This window comes from Pseudophryne corroboree, chromosome 10 (assembly GCF_028390025.1).
Source record: "Pseudophryne corroboree isolate aPseCor3 chromosome 10, aPseCor3.hap2, whole genome shotgun sequence".
NCBI classification, from domain to species: Eukaryota; Metazoa; Chordata; class Amphibia; order Anura; family Myobatrachidae; genus Pseudophryne; species Pseudophryne corroboree.
The window spans coordinates 322,080,863-322,101,783 of NC_086453.1; the positions used below are offsets into that span (position 1 = coordinate 322,080,863).

Sequence of the window (20,921 nt, forward strand, 5' to 3'; positions counted from 1 at the left end):
AGCTTGTGATTGTTTGGTGCCAATCCGCTGTCGCTCCAGCATATCCCATTGTTATCCTGTGGATAACCTGTGGACCCTGCCGGAGAAAGCAGCTTGCAGCATGTCCCTATACACGGTCACTATACAGAGCACAGCCACTTGTGAGTTTGGAGTCTGTGGAAACAGAGCAGCCAATACAGCAGAGTACAGTGCAGCTTACAGCATTATACAGCATGCCCCTATACACAGTCACTATACAGAGCACAGCCACTTGTGAGTTTGGAGTCTGTGGACACAGCACAGCCAATACGGCAGTGTACAGCACAGCATACAGCAGCGTGTAGCATGCCCCTATACAGAGTCACTATACAGAGCACAGCCACTTGTGAGTTTGGAGTCTGTGGACACAGAGCAACCAATAAAGCAGAGTATAGTGCAGCATGCCCCTATACACAGTCACTATACTAAGCACAGCCACTTGTGAGTTTGGAGTCTGTGGACACAGCACAGGCAACACAGCAGAGTACAGAGCATCATACAGCAGTGTGCCCCTATACATAGTCACTATACAGAGCACAGCCATTTGTGAGTCTGAAGTCTCTGGACACAGCACAGCAAATACATCAGAGTACAGTGCCACATTCATCATCCTGCCCCCACAAAGTTACTTTAGAGAACACAGCCACTTGTGAGTCTGTAGTCTCAGTACAGCCAATACAGCAGAGTATAGCGCAGCGTTCAGCAGCGTGCGTGAGAGTGAAATGGCGCTGAGTCCCGGCCGCAGCACCTTATATAGAAATCCAGCGAGACTCCGATGCCGGGAGAATGCCATTTTACCCCGAAGTGGAATCTGAGTCTGGCGAGAACACCCGAGTCGCAGCTCGGGTAGACTCAGATCCTGCTCATCTCTAATAATAACGGAAAAAACGTAGGAATCTTTGGGTACATTTTGATCAAACTGTGAAAGCCAATCTTATATTATAAGGTGACCTCACTCAGATGGGTATCTATACTATAACAGGGTTTATACGTCTCTCTGTTACAGTTTATACATAGTGATGGTACCTGCCTGAAAGCTACCCTAATAGTAACATCTATAACTAAATGGGTGGAGCACTGGGCTTTTAGATACTATATAACACACATAGTAAACCTTACCACTTCATTGTAAGACGTCCTGCACACAGTTTTGCATCCAAAAACAGATGTAGACAAGGCGACGCAGAACTCCAGTACAGTGAGAATAAATAGAATCGATACGATGCCTAGGAGCAGAGGCTACAACAGAAGAAGAAAATAAAATAACAGAATTATGGCAATTACACAAATAGAATGTAACCCAACATTAATTCTGCCCTGTATAATATAGACTAGCAAAATAAATACCAGTTTCAGCTGTATTACCATAAAATCCATTACAGTGTATACAGTATAAGAGAGTGTTTGGTGGTAAACAATAAATCGGGAAACCACAATATATGATGACATGATAAATAAATATAGATAGATAGATAGATAGATAGATAGATAGATAGATAGATAGATAGATATAGTATGCATATCTATCTGCTATCTATCGATCTATCTATCTATCGATATATATATATATATATATATATAGCACTGTGCAAAAGTTTTAGGCAGGTGTGGAAAAATGCTGAAAAGTGAGAATGCTTTCAAAATCAGAAGTGATAATAGTTTATTTTTAGCAATTAACAAAATGCAAAGTGAATGAACAGAACAGACATCAAATCAATATTTGGAGTGACCACCCTTGCCTGCAAAATAGCATCAATTCTTTTAGGTACACTTGCACAAAGTTTTTGAAGGAATTTGGCAGGGAAGTTGTTCCAAACATCTAGGAGAACTATCCGCAGATCTTTTGTGGATTGTAGGCTTGCTCAAATCCTTCTGTCTCTTCGGGTGGTCTTCAGTATGCCGGCTGTCGGGATCCCGGCGAACAGTATACCGGCGCCGGAATCCCGACAGCCAGCATACCGACACAAATACACAGATGGAGGGCATAATGTAACATGAGTATAATGTAAAAACAACCTACATGCTCACATACATCAAGGTAAGTAGTAATCAGCCTTAGGATCAGTCCAAGTGCCTTCCGGACATCAGCCAGTACATTATCTCACGGCTCAATTCAGTAGAGAAACTTACTGGTCTCCTGCTCACTGAAAACCGGCACGTGACATCACCATATACAGCGACCTCCGAGGCTCACCCATCATGTTTTGTCACGAGGACTTCCACAGTCCTTGGTGACAAAATGCATTGGCAGTGTCTCGAAGGACGCTGGACATGGTGACGTCACGTGTTGGGTTCCAGGGAACGGGAGACTAGGGCAGACCACGAGGAAGGTGTTGTTACATTGAAACAGTATCATCGGACGGACTCTGACTATGATGTGATGTGTGAGTCCATTATGCTCAGATTACCGGTTGCTGATAAGTATTGACGATATGCTATTAGTCTGCTGTCCTTATTACCTCACTGTTTTACTGGATTAATTAAAGAATTAAAGACTCTTTGGGGTGTATTCAATTAGAGTCGGAAACTGCCGTCTTGTCGGAAAGACGGCAGTTTCCGACTGGAATAGGTCAGAAGGGGATCCGACCTATTCAATCCAGGCTCAATTTTTCTGACAAGTCGGGAAATCCGACTTGTCGGAATGCTGTCGGAATACACGAGCCGTCGAGCCGCGTGTATTGTCGGAAGCGGGGCCAAACCCGACAGGTGTTAGCCCCGTTTCCGACAATGTCAATACGACTTTTAAAAAAGTCAGATAGACACTGTCGGGAACGGGACAAACCTGTCGGGTTTGGCCCGGCATTGAATAGAGTGCTGTGGAAAGGACCCGACAGCAATTGAATATACCCCTTTGTATTTCAATGGTGTGCTGGTCCTCCATGTCTATAGAGCCTACAGTGGAATCATAATATTATATATATATATATATATATATATATATATATATCACACTGTCAGATGACGGTCCTTCCCAGATATCCACAAATCACAGGATTATCCTGCAAGGGGGCGGGATTCAGTTAACATCCGTTCCCGAAGGAAAAGTGGGGTGGAGGGCACACGGTTGGGGATTTGGGATATGAGTACCCAGAAGCCACCATGGATGCGTCACTGACACTTGTATCCTCACTGGCAAATAGAACAACCACAAAAAATCATATGCTATCATTTGACAGTTGCTCATTTAGACAGTTGTTGGGCGAACTTCGTAAATAACTCATTTTAAATTGATCCACCCTAAAATTTCTATAATATCTACAGGCAGATTCACTGTTTAAAGTCTATTTAGAATTGAAACTTTTTAACACAGGGATGATTTTCCCTGGGGGTTATGTTGTTTATCTTCCTGACTATTGACCAAAGTTACCTGAAATATATCAGATAGTGAAAAAAATACAAAGTTATTGCATGTTATACCATCTACCACCATTCATCAGATAGGAATTACCAGAGGCCGGAATTCCCCATCGCAGTCTTGGCTTGGCTGGTAATATGCACAAAGCACAGTGTCAAAGGACAGGTAATAATAATAGGACATTGACGTGTGTGGGAAAAATATACAGAATATTATCATCGCTATAGCTGCTGCTACGGAGCTGATTATGTTTAGAACCAAGCTTGAGTTCACCTGGAATACAAAGAAACATAAAGAGATTATTTAATCTGGTAAACCCTTTCTCGTAAGGCAATACTTTTGCTCTTTTTGTCAGTAATGTTTTCATGTTTCACTTTAAAATAGGAGGAACGAGAACTAACCCATAGCCAGGCTGAACAAGCGTTTATAGCATTAAAAAGCATGACAAGCATGTAACCAATCAGAGCACGGCAGCATTCTCTGTGCTAAACCAGACCGGTAACCGGAGCAGCAGAATGCACAGAGCAACAGTTACGACCTTTTACACACAGGGCCTGATTCAGATATGAGCAGGAAAGTGGCATCTGTAGGAAAAAGATGGTTGGGATCACTTTACCTGCAGCAATGTAGAAGGGGGGGGGGCTGCCTATTACTGTGCAGTTCTATTAAGGGTACACAGTCAGCGCCAGGCAGTTATTTTATACCTGTCTACTGGGGCGCTGTGTCTGCTGGCTCCAAGCTCTATGTATCTCTGAAGGTACTTGGGGGGAAACTGTGTCTGACATTTTCCTGTGTGTATGCATAATTCTCACATAACCATGTCCAGGGACTCTGTGTCTTGTGCGGCTGAATATGTATCTTCTCCAGAGGAATCCATTCCATGTACACAGGAATGTAATATTTTCTCTCAACCTTCTGAATCTGAGCCCCAGTGGGTAGCTTCTATTAAGGGAATGATATCCCAAATTTCTACTAGGATTGCACATTATGAGACTGAATCACAGATTTTAAAACAATCTGTGGGGGTTTTGTCTGGTTCTGTCCCCACTACCTCAGAATCCCCTGGTGTATGCCCAAAGAAGCTCAGATTATGCAAGTCGACACGGACACCGACTCTGACACGGCAGACTGTGATGTGGATATGAGGGGGGGGGGGTGAGGCTTCCCTGGCAAGAGGGGTGCAACTCATGATTGATGCTATTAGGGATGTGTTACACATTACTGACAAGCCACCTGAACAGGTAGAGGAGGCTTACTTTACAGACAATAAGAAAGCTTCCCTAACTTTTTACGTAACATACAGGATTCTGCGGGTTTCATGGTGGAGGCCATGAAGGACCTGGGTAATCTGACTGCAAGGACATGGTCCATGGCTTTCTCAGCATGCAGGGGTCTCTGGCTACGCCAATGGTCTGCAGACGCGGAATCCAGGAGAAGTGTGGAGAACCTACCCTTCACAGGTCAGGCTCTATTTGGGGAAGCATTGGATGCATGGATCTCCACGGCTACCACTGGTAAGTCAACCTTTCTTTCCTCAGCCTCTCAGATGATGAAGAAACCTTTTTCTGCGTCCTCTGTGCAGTCCTTTCAGTCTGCAAAAGCTAAAAAGTCCAAGACTCCTACGACTTTCTTCAGAGGTGGGCGAGCAAAATCCAAAAAACCGGCACCTGCAGGTTCCCGAGACCAGAAACCTGCCTCTGTGTCCTCAAAATCCTCAGAATGATGGTGGACCTCCCTGCCTGGAGGACGGGCAGGTGGGAGCGAGGTTCAGACGTTTCAGTCACGTCTGGGTGTCGTCCGGTCTGGATCCCTGGGTACAGTATATTGTGTCCCAGGGGTAAAAATGTAGTTTCAAGAGCTCCCACCCCACAGGTTCTTCAAATCAGGCCTGCCAGCTTTGCTGACAGAAAGGGATATCCTTCAGGAAGCCATTCACAAATTGGAAAGGTCAGATGTAATTGTTCCAGTTCCACCTTGTCTGGTAAACCAGGGTTACTATTCAAACCTGTTTGTGGTACCGAAACCGGTTGCTTCAGTCAGGCCCATTTTGAACCTGAAGTTGCTAAACCCTTAGCTGAGGGAATTCAAGTTCAAAATGAAGTCTCTGAGAGCAATGATCTCAGTGCTGGAGGAGGGAGAGTTTCTGGTGTCCTTGGACATCAAGGATGCGTACCTCTACATTCCGATTTGGCCACCACACCAGGTTTATCTCAGATTTGCGCTGTTGGACTGTCACTATCAGTTCCAGGCACTGCTGTTCGGCCTCTCCACAGCACCGAGGGTGTTCACCAAGGTAATAACAGAGATGATGATTCTCCTCCGCAGGCAGGGAGTGAATGTAATTCCTTATCTGGACGATCTGCTGATAAAGGCATCTTCCATGGAAAGGTTGTTGCAGTCCATTGCTCTCACAACTCGACTGCTCAGGGAACATGGATGGATCCTAAATCATCCAAAATCACATTTGGAGCCGGCAAAGAGATTGTCTTTCCTGGGGATGATCCTCGACACGGAAGTGCAGAGGGTATTTCTACCGGTGGAAAAAGCGTTGGTGATCCAAACTATGGTCCGAGATGTCTTGAAGCCTACCCGGTTATCAGTTCATCAGTGCATTCGCCTCCTGGGGAAGATGGTTGCCTCCTACGAGGCTCTTCAGTACAGAAGATTTCAAGCACGGTCCTTCCATCTGGATCTCCTGGACAAGTGGTCGGGATCTCATCTGCACATGCACCAGAGGATACGTCTGTCGCCAAAAGCCAGGATTTCACTCCTGTGGGGGCTACCATTGCCTCACCTTCTAGAGGGCCGCAGGTTCGAGATTCAGAACTGGATTCTTCTAACCACGGATGCAAGTTTCAGAGGTTGGGGCGCAGTCACCCAAGGGGAGACCTTCCAATGAAGGTGGTCAAGTCTGGAATCCATTCTTCCAATCAACCTTCTGGAACTAAGGGCCGTGTACAATGGTCTTCTACAAGCGGTACATCTTCTACAAGATCGGGCCATTCAGGTGCAGTCGGACAATGTAACGACGGTGGCCTACATAAACCGACAGGGCGGAACGAAGAGCAGAGCTGCAATGTCAGAGGTAAAAAGAATAATCATCTGGGCAGAAAGGCACGCGTTGGTGCTGTCAGCAATCTTCATTCCGGGAGTGGACAACTGGGAAGCGGACTTCCTCAGCAGACACGATCTCCAACCAGGAGAGTGCGGCCTACATCCGGAGGTGTTCACGGAGGTGACAAATCTTTGGGGTGTACCTCAAATAGACATGATGGCCTCCCATCTCAACAAGAAGCTTCGGAGGTACTGTTCCAGGTCAGGAGACCGGCAAGCAGTGGCGGTGGACGCCCTGGTGACTCCGTGGGTGTTCCAGTCAGTGTATGTGTTTCCTCCACTTCCACTCATTCCAAGGATTCTAAAACTCATAAAGAGAACAAGAGTTCAGGCAATCCTCATTGCTCTGGACTGGCCAAGAAGGGCTTGGTATGCGGATCTTCTGGATCTACTGCTGGAAGATCAGAGGCCTCTTCGGGAGGACCTGCTGCAACAGGGGCCGTTCGCTTATCAAGACTTACTGCAGCTACGTTTGATGGCATGGAGGTTTAGCGTCAGCTATTAGCTCGGAAGGGCATTCTGAACAAGATTATTCCTACCCTGATACAGGCTAGGAAAGGAGTAACGTCTAAACATTACCATCACATTTGGAAAAAGTATGTATCTTGGTGTGAATCCAAGAAGTTTCCTACGGTGGAGTTTCAACTGGGACGGTGTCTCCTTTTGCTGCAAGCAGGTGTGGATATGGGCCTGAGTTTGGGATCCATAAAGGTCCAGATTTCGGCCTTATCCATTTTCTTCCAGAAACAACTGGCTTCCCTCCCTGAGGTTCTGACTTTCTTGAAAGGGGTTCTGCACATCCAGCCTCCCTTTATGCCGCCTACGGCACCCTGGGATCTTAACATGGTGTTACAGTTCCTCCAATCGGATTGGTTTGAGCCTCTACAGGAGGTTGAGGTCAAGTTTTTCACGTGGAAGGCTGTCACTTTGTTGGCCTTAGCTTCTGCTAGACGTGTGTCGGAGTTGGGGGCATTGTCTTGTAAAAGTTCCTACTTGATCTTCCATGAAGATAGCACTGAGCTCTGGACACATCAGCAGTTCCTTCCAAAGGTTGTGTCGGCTTTTCATATCAACCAACCCATTGTGGTGCCAGTTGCTACTGACTCCTCAATTCCATCAAAGTGGATGTTGTAAGGGCTCTAAAAATCTATGTGAAGAGCAATGCTCGTCACAGAAAATCAGACTCTCTGTTTGTCCTGTATGATCCCAAGAAAATTGGGTGTCCTGCTTTTAAGCAGACGATCTCTCGCTTGATCAGGGCCACTATCCAGCATGCATATTCTACGGCAGGATTGCGGTGTCCTAAATCTCTTAAGGCCCACTCTACTCGTAAGGTGGGTTCTTCCTGGATGGCTGCCCAGGGTGTCTCGGCGTTACAACTTTGCCGAGAGGCTACTTGGTCTGGGTCAAACACGTTTGCTAAGTTCTACAAGTTTGATACTTTGGCCTCTGAGGACCTAAAATTTGGTCAATCAGTTCTGCAGGAGCCTCCGCGCTCTCCCTCCCATTCTGGGAGCTTTGGTACATCCCCATGGTACTAATATGGACCCCAGCATCGTCTAGGACGTAAGAGAAAATAGGATTTTAATTACCTACTGGTAATCCTTTTCTCGTAGTCCGTAGAGGATGCTGAGCGCCCACCCAGCGCTTCGTGATCCTACAGTGGTTACTTAGTTCAGTACTGCTTTGTTCTTGGTTAAGTACTGTTTGTTACTTGGTTAAGAATTCTTGTTCAGCTGTTGCTTGGTTTGCCTTGTATGTGTGAGCTGGTGTGAATCTCGCCACTATCTGTGTTAAGTCCTTCTCTCGAAGATGTCCGTCTCCTCGGGCATAGTTTCTAGACTGAGTCTGGTAGGAGGGGCATAGAGGGAGGAGTCAGCCCACACTATTAAAGTCTTAAAGTGCCCATGGCTCCTGGTGGACCTGTCTATACCCCATGATACTAATATGGACCCCAGCATCCTCTACGGACTACGAGAAAAGGATTTACCGGTAGGTAATTAAAATCCTATTTTTGTCACATTAGAGAAGTGACTAAGACACATATTCAGTACATGGTGCGACATACTTGCAAAATCATGGCATTCCAAATGGGGCTATTTGGTACAATTTGAGAATAGGTCTATGTGGACACATCTGTGTGTTTCAGTGAACACAGCTCAGACCGAATGTATCACATATGCATATCATACACACTATAATAAATATACCCCCCCATTCTTCCCGCTATTCCTCCTGTCTCACTTGTTCTTCTCCCGATACCTCCCCCACCATCAGGGGGAGTATCAGTGTATGGGGCCCTATCTGACAGAGGTCCTGATGTGGCAGCCTGCTTTTTTTTCACGGGCAGGTGTTTCCCTGGGAGAATCGGCAGCACCAGCGGTACGGTGCCACACTGATCATCTGAGCTACAGAGCCAGGTGTATATGGGGACAAGGGGATTGAATGCTCCGAACAGTATCCGTTTACATGGTCGACCATGTTATGGTCGACAGTCATTAGGTCGACCACTATTGGTCGACATGGACATGGTCGACATGGACACATGGTCGACACATGAAAATGGTTGACACATGAAAGGTCGACACATGAAAAGGTCGACATGAGTTTTTTAACTTTTTTTTTTTCTTTTGGGGAACTTTCCATACTTTACGATCCACGTGGACTACGATTGGAACGGTAATCTGTGCCGAGCGAAGCGGTAGCGGAGCGAAGGCACCATGCCCGAAGCATGGCGAGCGAAGCGAGCCATGCGAGGGGACGCGGTGCACTAATTGGGGTTCCCAGTCACATTACGTAAAAAACGACACCAAAAAAAGTTAAAAAACTCATGTCGACCTTTTCATGTGTCGACCTTTCATGTGTCGACCATGTGTCCATGTCAATTTCGACCAATAGTGGTCGACCTAATGACTGTCGACCATAACATGGTCGACCATTCATACCGGAACCGCTCCGAACAACTCTCTCGGAGGGATGCACTAAGCCTTGGAGAGCGATAAAGTGGAGAGAGATAAAGTACCAGTTAATCAGCTCCTAACTGCCCTGACTCCTTTGAATAACAATGGTTAGGAGCTGTAGTTGGTAGTTTATCTCCAGTTAATCACTCTACAAGCCCCAGGGGGCTTAAATCTGAAGCCAGGACTATGTGAGCTTCCTCCTTTCCACAACTTGCCCCGCCCCTAAGTTCTTAAGCTCCTCCCTCCTCTTCCTCCTGCTTCCACTGGCCAGGCTAAACAAATACACTCAAAAGTAAGAGGGAAGAAGCAGAGACGCACAGCTATACCTCTGCTCCCCCTCCCCATGTGTATCTCTGCTCCCTCCTCCTCATTGCGTGTGCCCATAAGGGGCGTGGTCAGGCCCTGTTGTGCATAGTCTGCCCCCATACAGATTATGGGGGTCATTCCGGGTTGATCGCTAGCTGAAAATGTTCGCTGCGCAGCGTTGAAGCAAAAAAAATGGCACTTCTGCGCATGCGTATGCGGCGCAATGCGCACGCGCGACGTACTTTCACAACAGCCGATGCAGTTTTACACAAGGTCTAGCAAAGCTTTTCAGTCGCACTGCTGGCCGCAGAGTGATTGACATGAAGTGGGCGTTTCTGGGTGTCAACTGACCGTTTTCAGGGAGTGTTTGAAAAAACGCAGGTGTGCCAGGAAAAATGCAGGCGTGGTTGGGAGAACGCAGGGTGTGTTTGTGACGTCAAATCCAGAACTGAAAAGTCTGAAGTCATCGCAAGCTAGGAGTAGGTCTGGAGTTACTCTGAAACTGCACTTTTTTTTTGTGTAGCCGCTCTGCGATCCTTTAGTTTGCACTTCTGCTAAGCAAAAAGACACTCCCAGAGGGCGGCGGCTTAGCGTTTGCACGGCTGCTAAAAACTGCTAGTGAGCGAACAACTCGGAATGACCACCTATGTGCAGTTGCCAATATATACAAAAATGTGTATATAATGCAGGTAATATAATGTGCATACAACTCTACATGACCCCCAATTACAGCAATAATCAGCTGTTGTAACATCGTATGCATTTTACAACTGTTATTACAGAGCCTGAGATAGGCGATAAGTATGATTATGTTTTTTAATTGCCTCATATTGCAGAGATTAAAAAAAAAAATCACTTATATCTCCAATGTTACTTCTGAGATGGTTATCAGAATAGTGAAATGGTGGTATTTGTATAATAGACTTCTCCATGCAAATACAAAACAAAGACATCGTCATCTGCTTTAACCCTTTCACTTATAGCAAACCCAAATGAGATAACGAGGCCTTTTCTCTTACGTCCTAGAGGATGCTGGGGTCCATTTTAGTACCATGGGATATAGATGGTTCCGCAGGAGCCTTCGGCACTTGAAGACTTTTCAACAGTGTGAACTGGCTCCTCCCTCTATGCCCCTCCTCCAGGCCTCAGTTTAGAAAATGTGCCCGGGAGACTGGATGCACACCAGTGGAGCTCTACAGAGTTCTGCTGGAAAATACTTTGTTAGGTTTTTTATTTTACAGGGAAGCTGCTGGCAACAGCTTCCCTGCTTTGTAGGACTTAGAGGGGGAAGTAGGAACCAACTTCTCAGTTAGTTTAATGGCTCTGCTTCCGCTGACAGGACACCATTAGCTCCTGAAGGGTACTGAACACAGCCCTTGCCTGGCTGCTACTCACTCCCACAGCACTGCCGCCACCCCCTGACAGAGCCAGAAGTCAGAAGGCTGGTGAGTGGTGAGTATTTACCGGAGACCTGCAGAGAGGGGCCCTCCGGTCATCATGGTTGCATAAAGGTACCAGCGCAGCGCAGCAACATGTCTCTCAGCACAGGGTGCAGAGCGCGCGGAGGGGGGGGGGGTGCGCTCTGAGGGACATGATAAATCTTTACTCTCACCGGCAAAATGTACATACATGTGAGCCGCTGATGTACACTACCCCCGCCAGTATAAACATTACTGTGGCTGAACCGCGCCATTACAGGGGGCGGGGCTTCACCTCAGAATTGCTTGTAACACTGATTGGTGCCATTTTCTCCTCACAGAGATGCCGGAGCGCTGATCCTGCAGGCTGCTTCTCCTCACACATCGCTGATACAAGTACCAGGGTGTTATAGAAGGGGAGGGGAGCACATAATTTATTGAAGTCTGTGGGCTTCACATTGGATAAAAAAAAAAGCACTGTTTTGGAATATACAGTATGTATATTCATTGTACGTAATACATATAGGGAGCGTGGTGTGGACTGGAAATTCCCTCTGGGTCCCTCTGACAGACATTAGTGTAGGTCTGTCCCCATTAGCTCCCGTGTATGTGTGAGTGGTGTGACTATACACGCGTGTAACATGTCTAGAGAAAGCTCTTCCCCAGAGGAACCCATGTTAGAGGCACAAGAGTGTTCTGAGCCTGTGTGGGTGAGAAAGTAATATGGCTAAACTAGCGAAGAAATTCTCTGAGTCTGAGGAACAGACAAAGCATTGGAGACAGTCTGTGGAAGATGCTTTATTTGCCAATTGTTTCACATCATCCACTCGGGACCCCTCCAGTTCCCAGAAAAGGTCCCTGGCCCAAATTATGCAAAGGGACACTGACACAGATTCCGACACTGACATCGACACTGGGGATTTGAGGGGGGTAGACCCCAAACTGGCTAAGAGCATTCAATGTATGATAGTCGCTATAAAAGAGGTGTTGCAATTTCCTGACACAACACCTCCACCTGAGGAAAAAGATTATTTTAAAGAAATTTGCTATCCCTAAAAGGTTGGGGTAGCGTACCCTTTTCAGAAGAGGATAGGAGTAAGTGGGAGTCACCCCCAATGATAGACACCTCAGTTTCTAGGTTGTCAAAGAAAATAATTTTGCCTGCCCCAGGGTCAGCTTCATTAAAAGAACCTGCTGACCGCAAATTAGAGATGACTTTAAAGTCCATCTACTGTAGGTTGCTACGGGTACGCTGCTCAGGCCCACAATTGCTTCTGCGTGGGTAGGTAACGCAGTCAAAAAGTGGGCAGATAACTAGATTGTTAATATTGACACGGTCGATAAAGATGACATGCTGCAAATTCTAGGTCATATCAAAGATTCTGCAGGTTATTTGGTTGAGGCAATAATGGACGGAGGCTTACTGGGCTCACGTGCCTCTGCTATGGCGATTTCAGCCCGCAGGGCACTCTGGATCCGCCAATGGAATGCTGTCGCAGAATCCAAAAGAAATATTGAGGCGCTCCCATACAATGGTGAGGCCCTCTTTGGAGAGAAATTAGATGCCATGATATCAACTACTACATCTGGCAAGTCAGCATTTCTGCCGTCGGCAGCTACGCCGGCAAAAAAGTATATCATTCTCATACTATGCAGTCCTTTCGGCCCAACAAGTACAAAAAGGCTAAAAGTACACCTTTTTTCACAGGAAAAGGGAGAGGAAAAGGTAAAAAAACCTACAATACCCTCAGGCTCCCAAGAGCAGAGGTCAGCAACTACTTCTGCAAAAACCACAGCATGATGCTGGGGCTCTTCTGCGGGAGTGCGATCGGGTGGGGGCACGTCTACTATTTTTCAACCAGGTCTGGCTTCGCTCAGACCTGAATCCTTGGATTTTAAAGATAGTATCCCAAGGTTACAAGTTGGAATTTCAAGACCTTCCCCCATGCCGATATTTCAAATCAGCCTTACCAGTTTCTGCTTAGGACAGCGCAAATGTCCTGAATGCAATACACAAATTATGTCAAAACAAAGTAATTGCCTTGGTTCCTGCCAAACAAAGGAATCAAGGCTTATATTCAAGCATGTTTGTAGTACCAAAGCCGGATGGCTTGGTCAGGCCGATTTTAAACCTAAAATCTTTGAATCTTTATTTAAAAAGATTCAAATTCAAGATGGAATCCTTGAGAGCTGTGATTTCCAGCTTGGAAGAAAAGGAATTTCTGGTGTCAGTGGACATCAAGGATGCTTACTTGCATGTCCCCATTTACCCGCCACATCAAGCATACCTGAGGCTTGCAGTTCAGGATTGCCACTACCAATTCCAGACATCACCGTTCGGGCTCTCCACAGCTCCGAGAATATTCACCAAGGTGATGGCGGAGATGATGGTTCTCCTTCGCAAACAAGGAGTCAACATAATTCCATACCTGGACGATCTCCTCATAAAAGCGAGATCCAGGGACAAGCTAATCCAGAACATAGAGTTATCCCTGACGGTACTTCAACAGCACGGTTGGATCATCAACTTTCCAAAATCTCAGTTGGAAGCGACGATGAGGTTATCATTTTTGGGAATGATATGGGACAGCAAGGTACAGAAAGTATTTCTACCGGTGGAAAAGGCTCAGGAGATCCAGAGCATGGTCAAACAACTTTTGAGACCAAGAACAGTATCAATTCATCAGCACATTCGCCTGTTGGGGAAAATGATAGCGGCTTACGAGGCGCTACAATATTGCTGATTCCATGCCAGGGTCTTCCAGTGGGACCTACTGAACAAGTGGTCTGGGTCGCATCTCCACATGCATCAAAAGATAATCTTGTCAGCAAAAGACAGAATTTCACTCCTGTGGTGGCTACAAATGTCTCACCTCCTGGAGGGACGCAGGTTCGGGATTCAGACATGGATCCTGGTGACCACGGATGCAAGTCTGCGAGGATGGGGAGCAGACACGCAAGGCGAAAGCTTCCAAGGAAGGTAGTCATGTCAAGGAACTCGACTTCACATAAACATTCTGGAATTGATAGCTGTGTACAACAGTCTTCATCAGGCGGCACACCTTCTTCAAGGTCGTCCCATACAGATCCAGTCAGACAATGTAACGGCAGTAGCTTACATAAACCGTCAAGGCGGAACAAAAAGCAGAGCGGCAATGGCAGAGGTGACAAAGATACTCCTCTGGGCAGAAAGACATGCAAAAGCTCTGTCTGCAATTTTCATTCCGGGAGTGGACAACTGGGAAGCAGACTGCCTCAGCAGACATGATCTCCATCCAGGAGAATGGGGCCTCCACCCAGTAGTCTTTGCGGAGGTGGCAAGTTGTTGGGGCGTTCCTCAAGTGGATATGATGGCATCACGCCTCAACAAGAAGCTTCAGAAATATTGTTCCAGGTCCAGAGACCCACAAGCAATAGCAATAGATGCACTGGTGACCCGGTGGGTGTTTCAGTCGGTGTATCTGTTCCCTCCACTACCACTTATTCCAGAAGTTCTCAAGATCATCAGAAGATCAAGAGTTCGAGCAATACTCATTGCTCCAAATTGGCCAAGGAGGGCTTGGTATCCAGATCTTCAAGAGTTATTACTGGAAGATCCTCGGCCTCTTCCTCTTTGCAAGGACCTACTTCAGCAGGGGCCGTTAGTTTATCAGGACTTACCGTGGCTGCGTTTGATGTCATGGCTGTTGAGCACCAGATCCTAGCCCGTAAGGGTATTCCCAATGAAGTAATTCTCACACTTATTCTGGCCAGGAAAGAGGTAACGTCCAAACATTACCATAGGATTTGGAGAAAATATGTATCTTGGTGTGAATCCAAGAATTCTCCTGCGGTGGAGTTTCAATTAGGACGACTTCTCCTATTTCTACAGGCGGGTGTGGATGCTGGATTGAGATTAGGATCTATCAAGGTTCAGATTTCAGCCTTGTCAGTTTTCTTTCAGAAACAATTGGCTTCTCTTCCTGAGGTCCAGACCTTTGTGAAAGGGGTTCTGCACATCCAACCTCCCTTTTTGCCTCCTGCGGCGCCATGGGATCTTAATTTGGTGTTGCAGTTCCATAAATTGGACTGGTTTGAGCCTCTAAAAGAGGTAGAGTTGATGTTTCCCACTTGGAAAGTGGTCATGCTGATGGCCTTGTCCTCAGGCAGACGAATTTCTGAGTTAGGAGCTCTGTCACACAAGAGTCCTTACTTAATATTTCATGAAGATAAGGCTGAACTGAGAACACGTCAGCACTTTCTTCTGAAGGTTGTGTCTTCTTTTCATATCACCCAACCAGTGGTGGTGTCAGTGGCTTTTGACACCTCAGCCGTCCCAAAGTCCTTGGATGTCATCAGATCGTTGTGGACTTATGTCGCAAGAATGGCTAGGATAAGGAAAACAGAATCTTTGTTTGTCCTCTATGACCCCAACAAGATTGGGGGTCCTACTTTTAAGCAGACTATTGCGCGCTGGATCAGAGGTACCATTCAGCACACTCATTCCATGGCAAGATTGCCGTTACCGATTTCGGTAAAAGCCCACTCTACAAGGAAAGTGGGTTCGTCCTGGGCGGCTGCCCGGGGTGTCTCGGCATTGCAAATCTGCCAAACTGCTACTTGGTCATGTGCAAACACGTTTGCTAAGTTTTATAAGTTTGACACCTTGGCTGCTGACGACCTAACATTTGGTCAGTCAGTTCTGCAGGAACATTAACACTTTCCCGCCCGTACTGGGAGCTTTGGTATATCCCCATGGTACTCAAATGGACCCCAGCATCCTCTAGGACGTAAGAGAAAATAGGATTTTAATAACCTACCGGTAAATCCTTTTCTCGTAGTCTGTAGAGGATGCTGGGCGCCGCGCCCAGTGCTCCATTTTTCCTGCTGATTAACTTATGTTTAGATGTTGACAGCTGTTGATCTTACATTATACATGCTGGTTGGCATGAGTTATGTTAAAGGCCTTGTTAACCGACATGTTTTCTTGTATATGGTGTGAGTTGGTGTGAATCTCGCCACAAGTTTATTAGTAAATCCTCTCTTGAATATGTACGTCTCCTCAGGCACAGTTCCTATACTGAGGTCTGGAGGAGGGGCATAGAGGGAGGAGCCAGTTCACACTGTTGAAAAGTCTTAAAGTGCCAAAGGCTCCTGCAGAACCATCTATACCCCATGGTACTAAAATGGACCCCAGCATCCTCTACGGACTGCGAGAAAAGGATTTACCGGTAGGTTATTAAAATCCTGTTATCACCACAATAAGGCTCTTTGCCATTTGATAACTCTGCCCCTATATATTTTATAATTAAAATATAAATACATAGTCACGCATACTGAACAAACATTCTCACCTTTCCTACAGTTGGTTTGTAAGAAGCAGCAACTGATAGAGATCCCGAAATGATATACTAGAAAAAATAAACATGATATTTTAATATCATATATTATATCTACATTTTATTTTTATTTATTACGACGACAATAAAATCAGCCCTGGTTCTTTAGAAACATCACATAGCCCTGAGCCTATGGCGGCTGCTCCATGCCACTGTACATCAATGATGTTTTACATTTCATATATGAATGATTAATTTATTACATATTATATAATTATTACAGAGGCTCCATTAGGGCAGTATTGTTATCAGTCGTTTGTTTTAACTACCTGGAATGCAGTAGGGCAGGGGTAGACAGCGTGCAGCACTCCCGCTGCTGGGGAACTTAGGGATGGATATTGGAAAGTACTTTTATCATCAAATTGTGGGTATTTGATGGTTGTCAACTATGGGATGCAGCTTCCCGATGCCCATCCGATGACTGATAGCATGCATGAAGCTCCGAGTGCTTCTATGCATGCGCACAAAGTAACCATCGATGGTTATACCATGGAATAGTGTTTAACCATCGATGGTGGGTGTGGATTATTAGATCTACACTAAAAAGGTCTACAGTCAATAGGTCAACCACTAATAGTAGACATGCATTAGGTCGACGGGGTCAAAAGGTTGATAGGGTCAAAAGGTTGATATACTGTAGCAAAGTTAGACAGTGGAAAAGGTCGACAGGTTCTAAAGGTTGACATGGAATTGGTCAACACAAAATAGGTAGACCATTTATTTTAGTTTTTTGGGTGTTTTATCACTTTTCTGCCACAAACACAAGACCGGCAACGGATTCCCGAACGTTAGTACAGTATATTGGGGAGGTTTAGGGTTAGGATGCCAATACGGCGGTTTAGGGTTAGGCTGCGGGAGGGGACGGTTAGGGATAGGATGCGAGAGGGAAGGGTTAGATTTAGGCTGTGGGTGAGGAGGGTTAGGGTTAGCCTGCGGGTAGGAAGGTTTTGAGGTATGGAGAGGGTAAGGGCTAGGGTTAGCTTACCTTTCAAAACGTGGCAGGATTCTAACCACCGGGATGCCGCTGTCGGTATTCTGACCATCGGCATCTGACTGTCAGGATCCTGTACCCAACCTTTCCTACCATCGCAGTTTCGCGCATGCGTGAAGACTCCTGAGCACAGCAGTGAACTTCGCAGCTCTTGGTTCTCTCTCTCCAATGTCTCTCCTCCTCTGTACTGGCTGCCGCGGTGCTGCGTGCCCAGGTGAGGCTGCTCTTTTGGACTCATCATGAGGTACTAGGAGCTGAGGCCCGGCTGTTGTCAGACACAGTAGTACAGTATGCTACTACTACACACTATAACCCACAGCAAGCAGCAGAAGCAGCTGACAGCCTGAGACTACCATTATTATGTTTTACCGTAACGAGGAAAAGTGACAGGCAGGGTAAGTGGGCAGGGTCAAATCAGCCTTCAGTGCACAGTTAGAAGTGGGTGGGCGAGAGAGGTGGAAGGTCAGCAACAGGCCCACCCAACCATATTGTTGTTGAATGGTATAATAAGGCATAAGCAAGCTGCGTCATGCAGCTGGAGGACTTAGAGCCGGCACCACTGCGCAGGGTTACTACTGACAACCTAGTAGCTCAGCGCTGCAGTGCCAGTGAAAAATAAAAACCATCAGCTGGTTCTCCTCCATCTATGGTAAAAGTATTCAACATTGGTCATAGACCATCAATGGTTTTGAATCATCGATGGGCACCTGGAATAGCTCTTCAGTAGCAAGTGAACTTTCCCAAGGATGCGCTGGTTGGCTCTCCTCTAAAGTGTGCAAGCAAAATGCTGGTGCCACTGGGGAAGGGGGGAGCGATGTTGCCACCACTGCGCTGTGGGCTGCGGTATTGCTCACCCACCTATACTGACGGCTCTGCTAGTGTGAATATTCTCTCCGGCACATATTCTGTTTCTAAACAGACAAAGGACGGGATGTACTAAGCTTACCCGCGGTGCTAAATGCCCTCCTACCGCTCCGGGCACTTCTCCATGCTTACCTTCCTCCCCTGCCGCCCGGCACTGCCTTTCCTTTAGCTACATTGAACATTAATGGAGCCATTTTCAGATATACAAGCGGCATCTTTAAAGGTGCTGTAAAGATAATGGGGGTCATTCCGAGTTGTTCGCTCGTTGCCGATTTTCGCAATGGAGTGATTAAGGCAAAAATGCGCATGGTACGCAGTGCGCATGCGCTAAGTATTTTAGCACAAAACTTAGTAGATTTACTCACGTCCGAACAAAGAATTTTCATCGTTGAAGTGATCGGAGTGTGATTGACAGGAAGTGGGTGTTTCTGGGCGGAAACTGACCGTTTCCTGGGAGTGTGCGGAAAAACGCAGGCGTGCCAGGATAAAACGCGGGAGTGTCTGGAGAAACGGGGGAATGGCTGGCCGAACGCTGGGCGTGTTTGTGACGTCAAACCAGGAACGAAACGGGCTGAGCTGATCGCAGTGTAGGAGTAAGTCTCGAGCTACTCAGAAACTGCTAAGAATTTTCTATTCGCAATTCTGCTAATCTTTCGTTCGCAATTCTGCTAAGCTAAGATACACTCCCAGAGGGCGGCGGCCTAGCGTGTGCAATGCTGCTAAAATCTGCTAGCGAGCGAACAACTCGGAATGAGGGACAATATCCCAATCTCCTCTGAATGGGAGTCATATATTGCTGGCCAGCATTTATAAACTGTCAGGTCTCTAGGTTTGTCTGTCCCCGGCGGGGGCGCTAGTGGGTCAGTGTTGGTATGATGGATAAAACGTGGAGGCAATATAAAAGTCCTGAGCATAGGCGCTATGTTTTATTGTAACTGAGCAGATGAGATAACACAGCGTGAACAGAAAACCGGTAATGGAATGACAATGATTGATAACGGAATTTGAATAACTGAGGTCTCTTGCAAAGGAAATATGAAACAACAAATACTGAAGGCAGATGATATAAACTAAAGTCTAGAAGTACTTGATAGCACACAGTCTCGGTATAACATAAGGTAACGTAACTTGGAAAGCAGAACTCCGATATGCATAGGAAACACACAGTCCCAATAAAGCACAAGTCCAAGTAGCCTTGCTAGGCTCAAGCAGGAGACAGTCTCTAAGCAACTAGTTGTTATATTGCAGGACTGCACAGATGGAATACTGATAGCAAGTGCACAGGTAAGATGGTAATACGAACACCTGAGGAGAGTCTCTGCTGCTGGTGGATTGTGGCTGGATGTAATTGAGTCAGGAGTAACAGAAGAGCTTGTGAAGGAGAAAACTGGAACAAAGGAATAACCACGGGGAACGCTGGAAACAGGAACGCAGGAACCAGGAGAACTTAGGCACAAGGTATGTGACTCGTTGTCCGAGGCAATGTGAGAGAGCCACGGACCAGCAGTTAAACCCCCTGCTCAGCAGCGATTGGACACAGAGCTGCAGGCGGAGACACAGCGCTGGATTGAGCACCCGGAACAGCTGAGTGCAGGTGTCATGGCAACGTCCACACAGGCCGGACACCAGCACGCAGCAAAACCCACACAGGATCAAACTCAGGGGTACTCAGCAATGCGGAAGATGACGCTCGCGGCCACTGTACTCACGCAGCCGCAACTGGGGCCACGACCTCCGGAGGCCTGCACACCAGCACGCTGGTAAGTGAGACGCAGCAGCGCGCCGATTCCTGACATAAACTGATTTATGACTTAGGATAAATCCAATCATTTAGGAAACAGTACCTTCACTTATATGTCCGTGTAGCTTGATGAATAGTGCATCAAGAGATCACGGCTAAATTTTGCCAACCAATGCATTTTATCAAATTGTGATTGATATCCACATGGGTGGACTGGTCATTCCGAGTTGTTCGCTCGTTGAAGATTTTCGCTATACTGCGATTAGTCGCTTACTGCACATGCGCAAGGTTCGCAGAGCGCATGCGCTTAGTTATTTTACACAAAAGTTAGGTATTTTACTCACGGCATAACGAAGCTTTTTCATCACTGTGCTGATCGTAGTGTGATTGACAGGAAGTGGGTGTTTCTGGGCGGAAACTGGCCGTTTTATGGGAGTGTGCGGAAAAACGCAGGCGTTCGAGTTGCAAAACGCAGGAGTGATTGGAGAAACGGGGGAGTGGTTGGGCAAACGCTGGGTGTGTTTGTGACGTCAAACCAGGAACGAAAAGGACTGAGCTGGTCGCAATGGCTGAGTAAGTCTGGAGCTACTCAGAAACTGCTAAGAAATTTCTATTCGCAATTCTGCTAATCTTTCATTCGCAATTCTGCTAAGCTAAGATACACTCCCAGAGGGCGGCATCTTAGCGTGTGCAATGCTGCTAAAAGCAGCTAGCGAGCGAACAACTCGGAATGAGGGCCATGATACACTATCCAGTTGTCTTGAAACAGTTTATTA

At 46.6% G+C, this 20,921-nt stretch overlaps 1 protein-coding gene across 3 annotated transcripts in view; it reads right to left on the reverse strand.

Annotated features, from left to right (window-relative positions):
* Positions 1-20,921, reverse strand: part of LOC134966629 (membrane-spanning 4-domains subfamily A member 4A-like) — an 81,762-nt gene that overhangs the window by 23,106 nt on the left and 37,735 nt on the right. For 2 of the 3 annotated variants that reach the window (XM_063943523.1, XM_063943524.1), the window contains exons 4-6: positions 16,505-16,561; positions 3,467-3,646; positions 1,138-1,257 (exon numbers count right to left, since the gene is read on the reverse strand). In XM_063943523.1, the coding sequence (XP_063799593.1) occupies positions 1,138-1,257; positions 3,467-3,646; positions 16,505-16,561 (357 nt within the window). The remainder of the gene's footprint in view (positions 1-1,137; positions 1,258-3,466; positions 3,647-16,504; positions 16,562-20,921) is intronic. The other variant, XM_063943525.1, reaches the window with a different exon arrangement.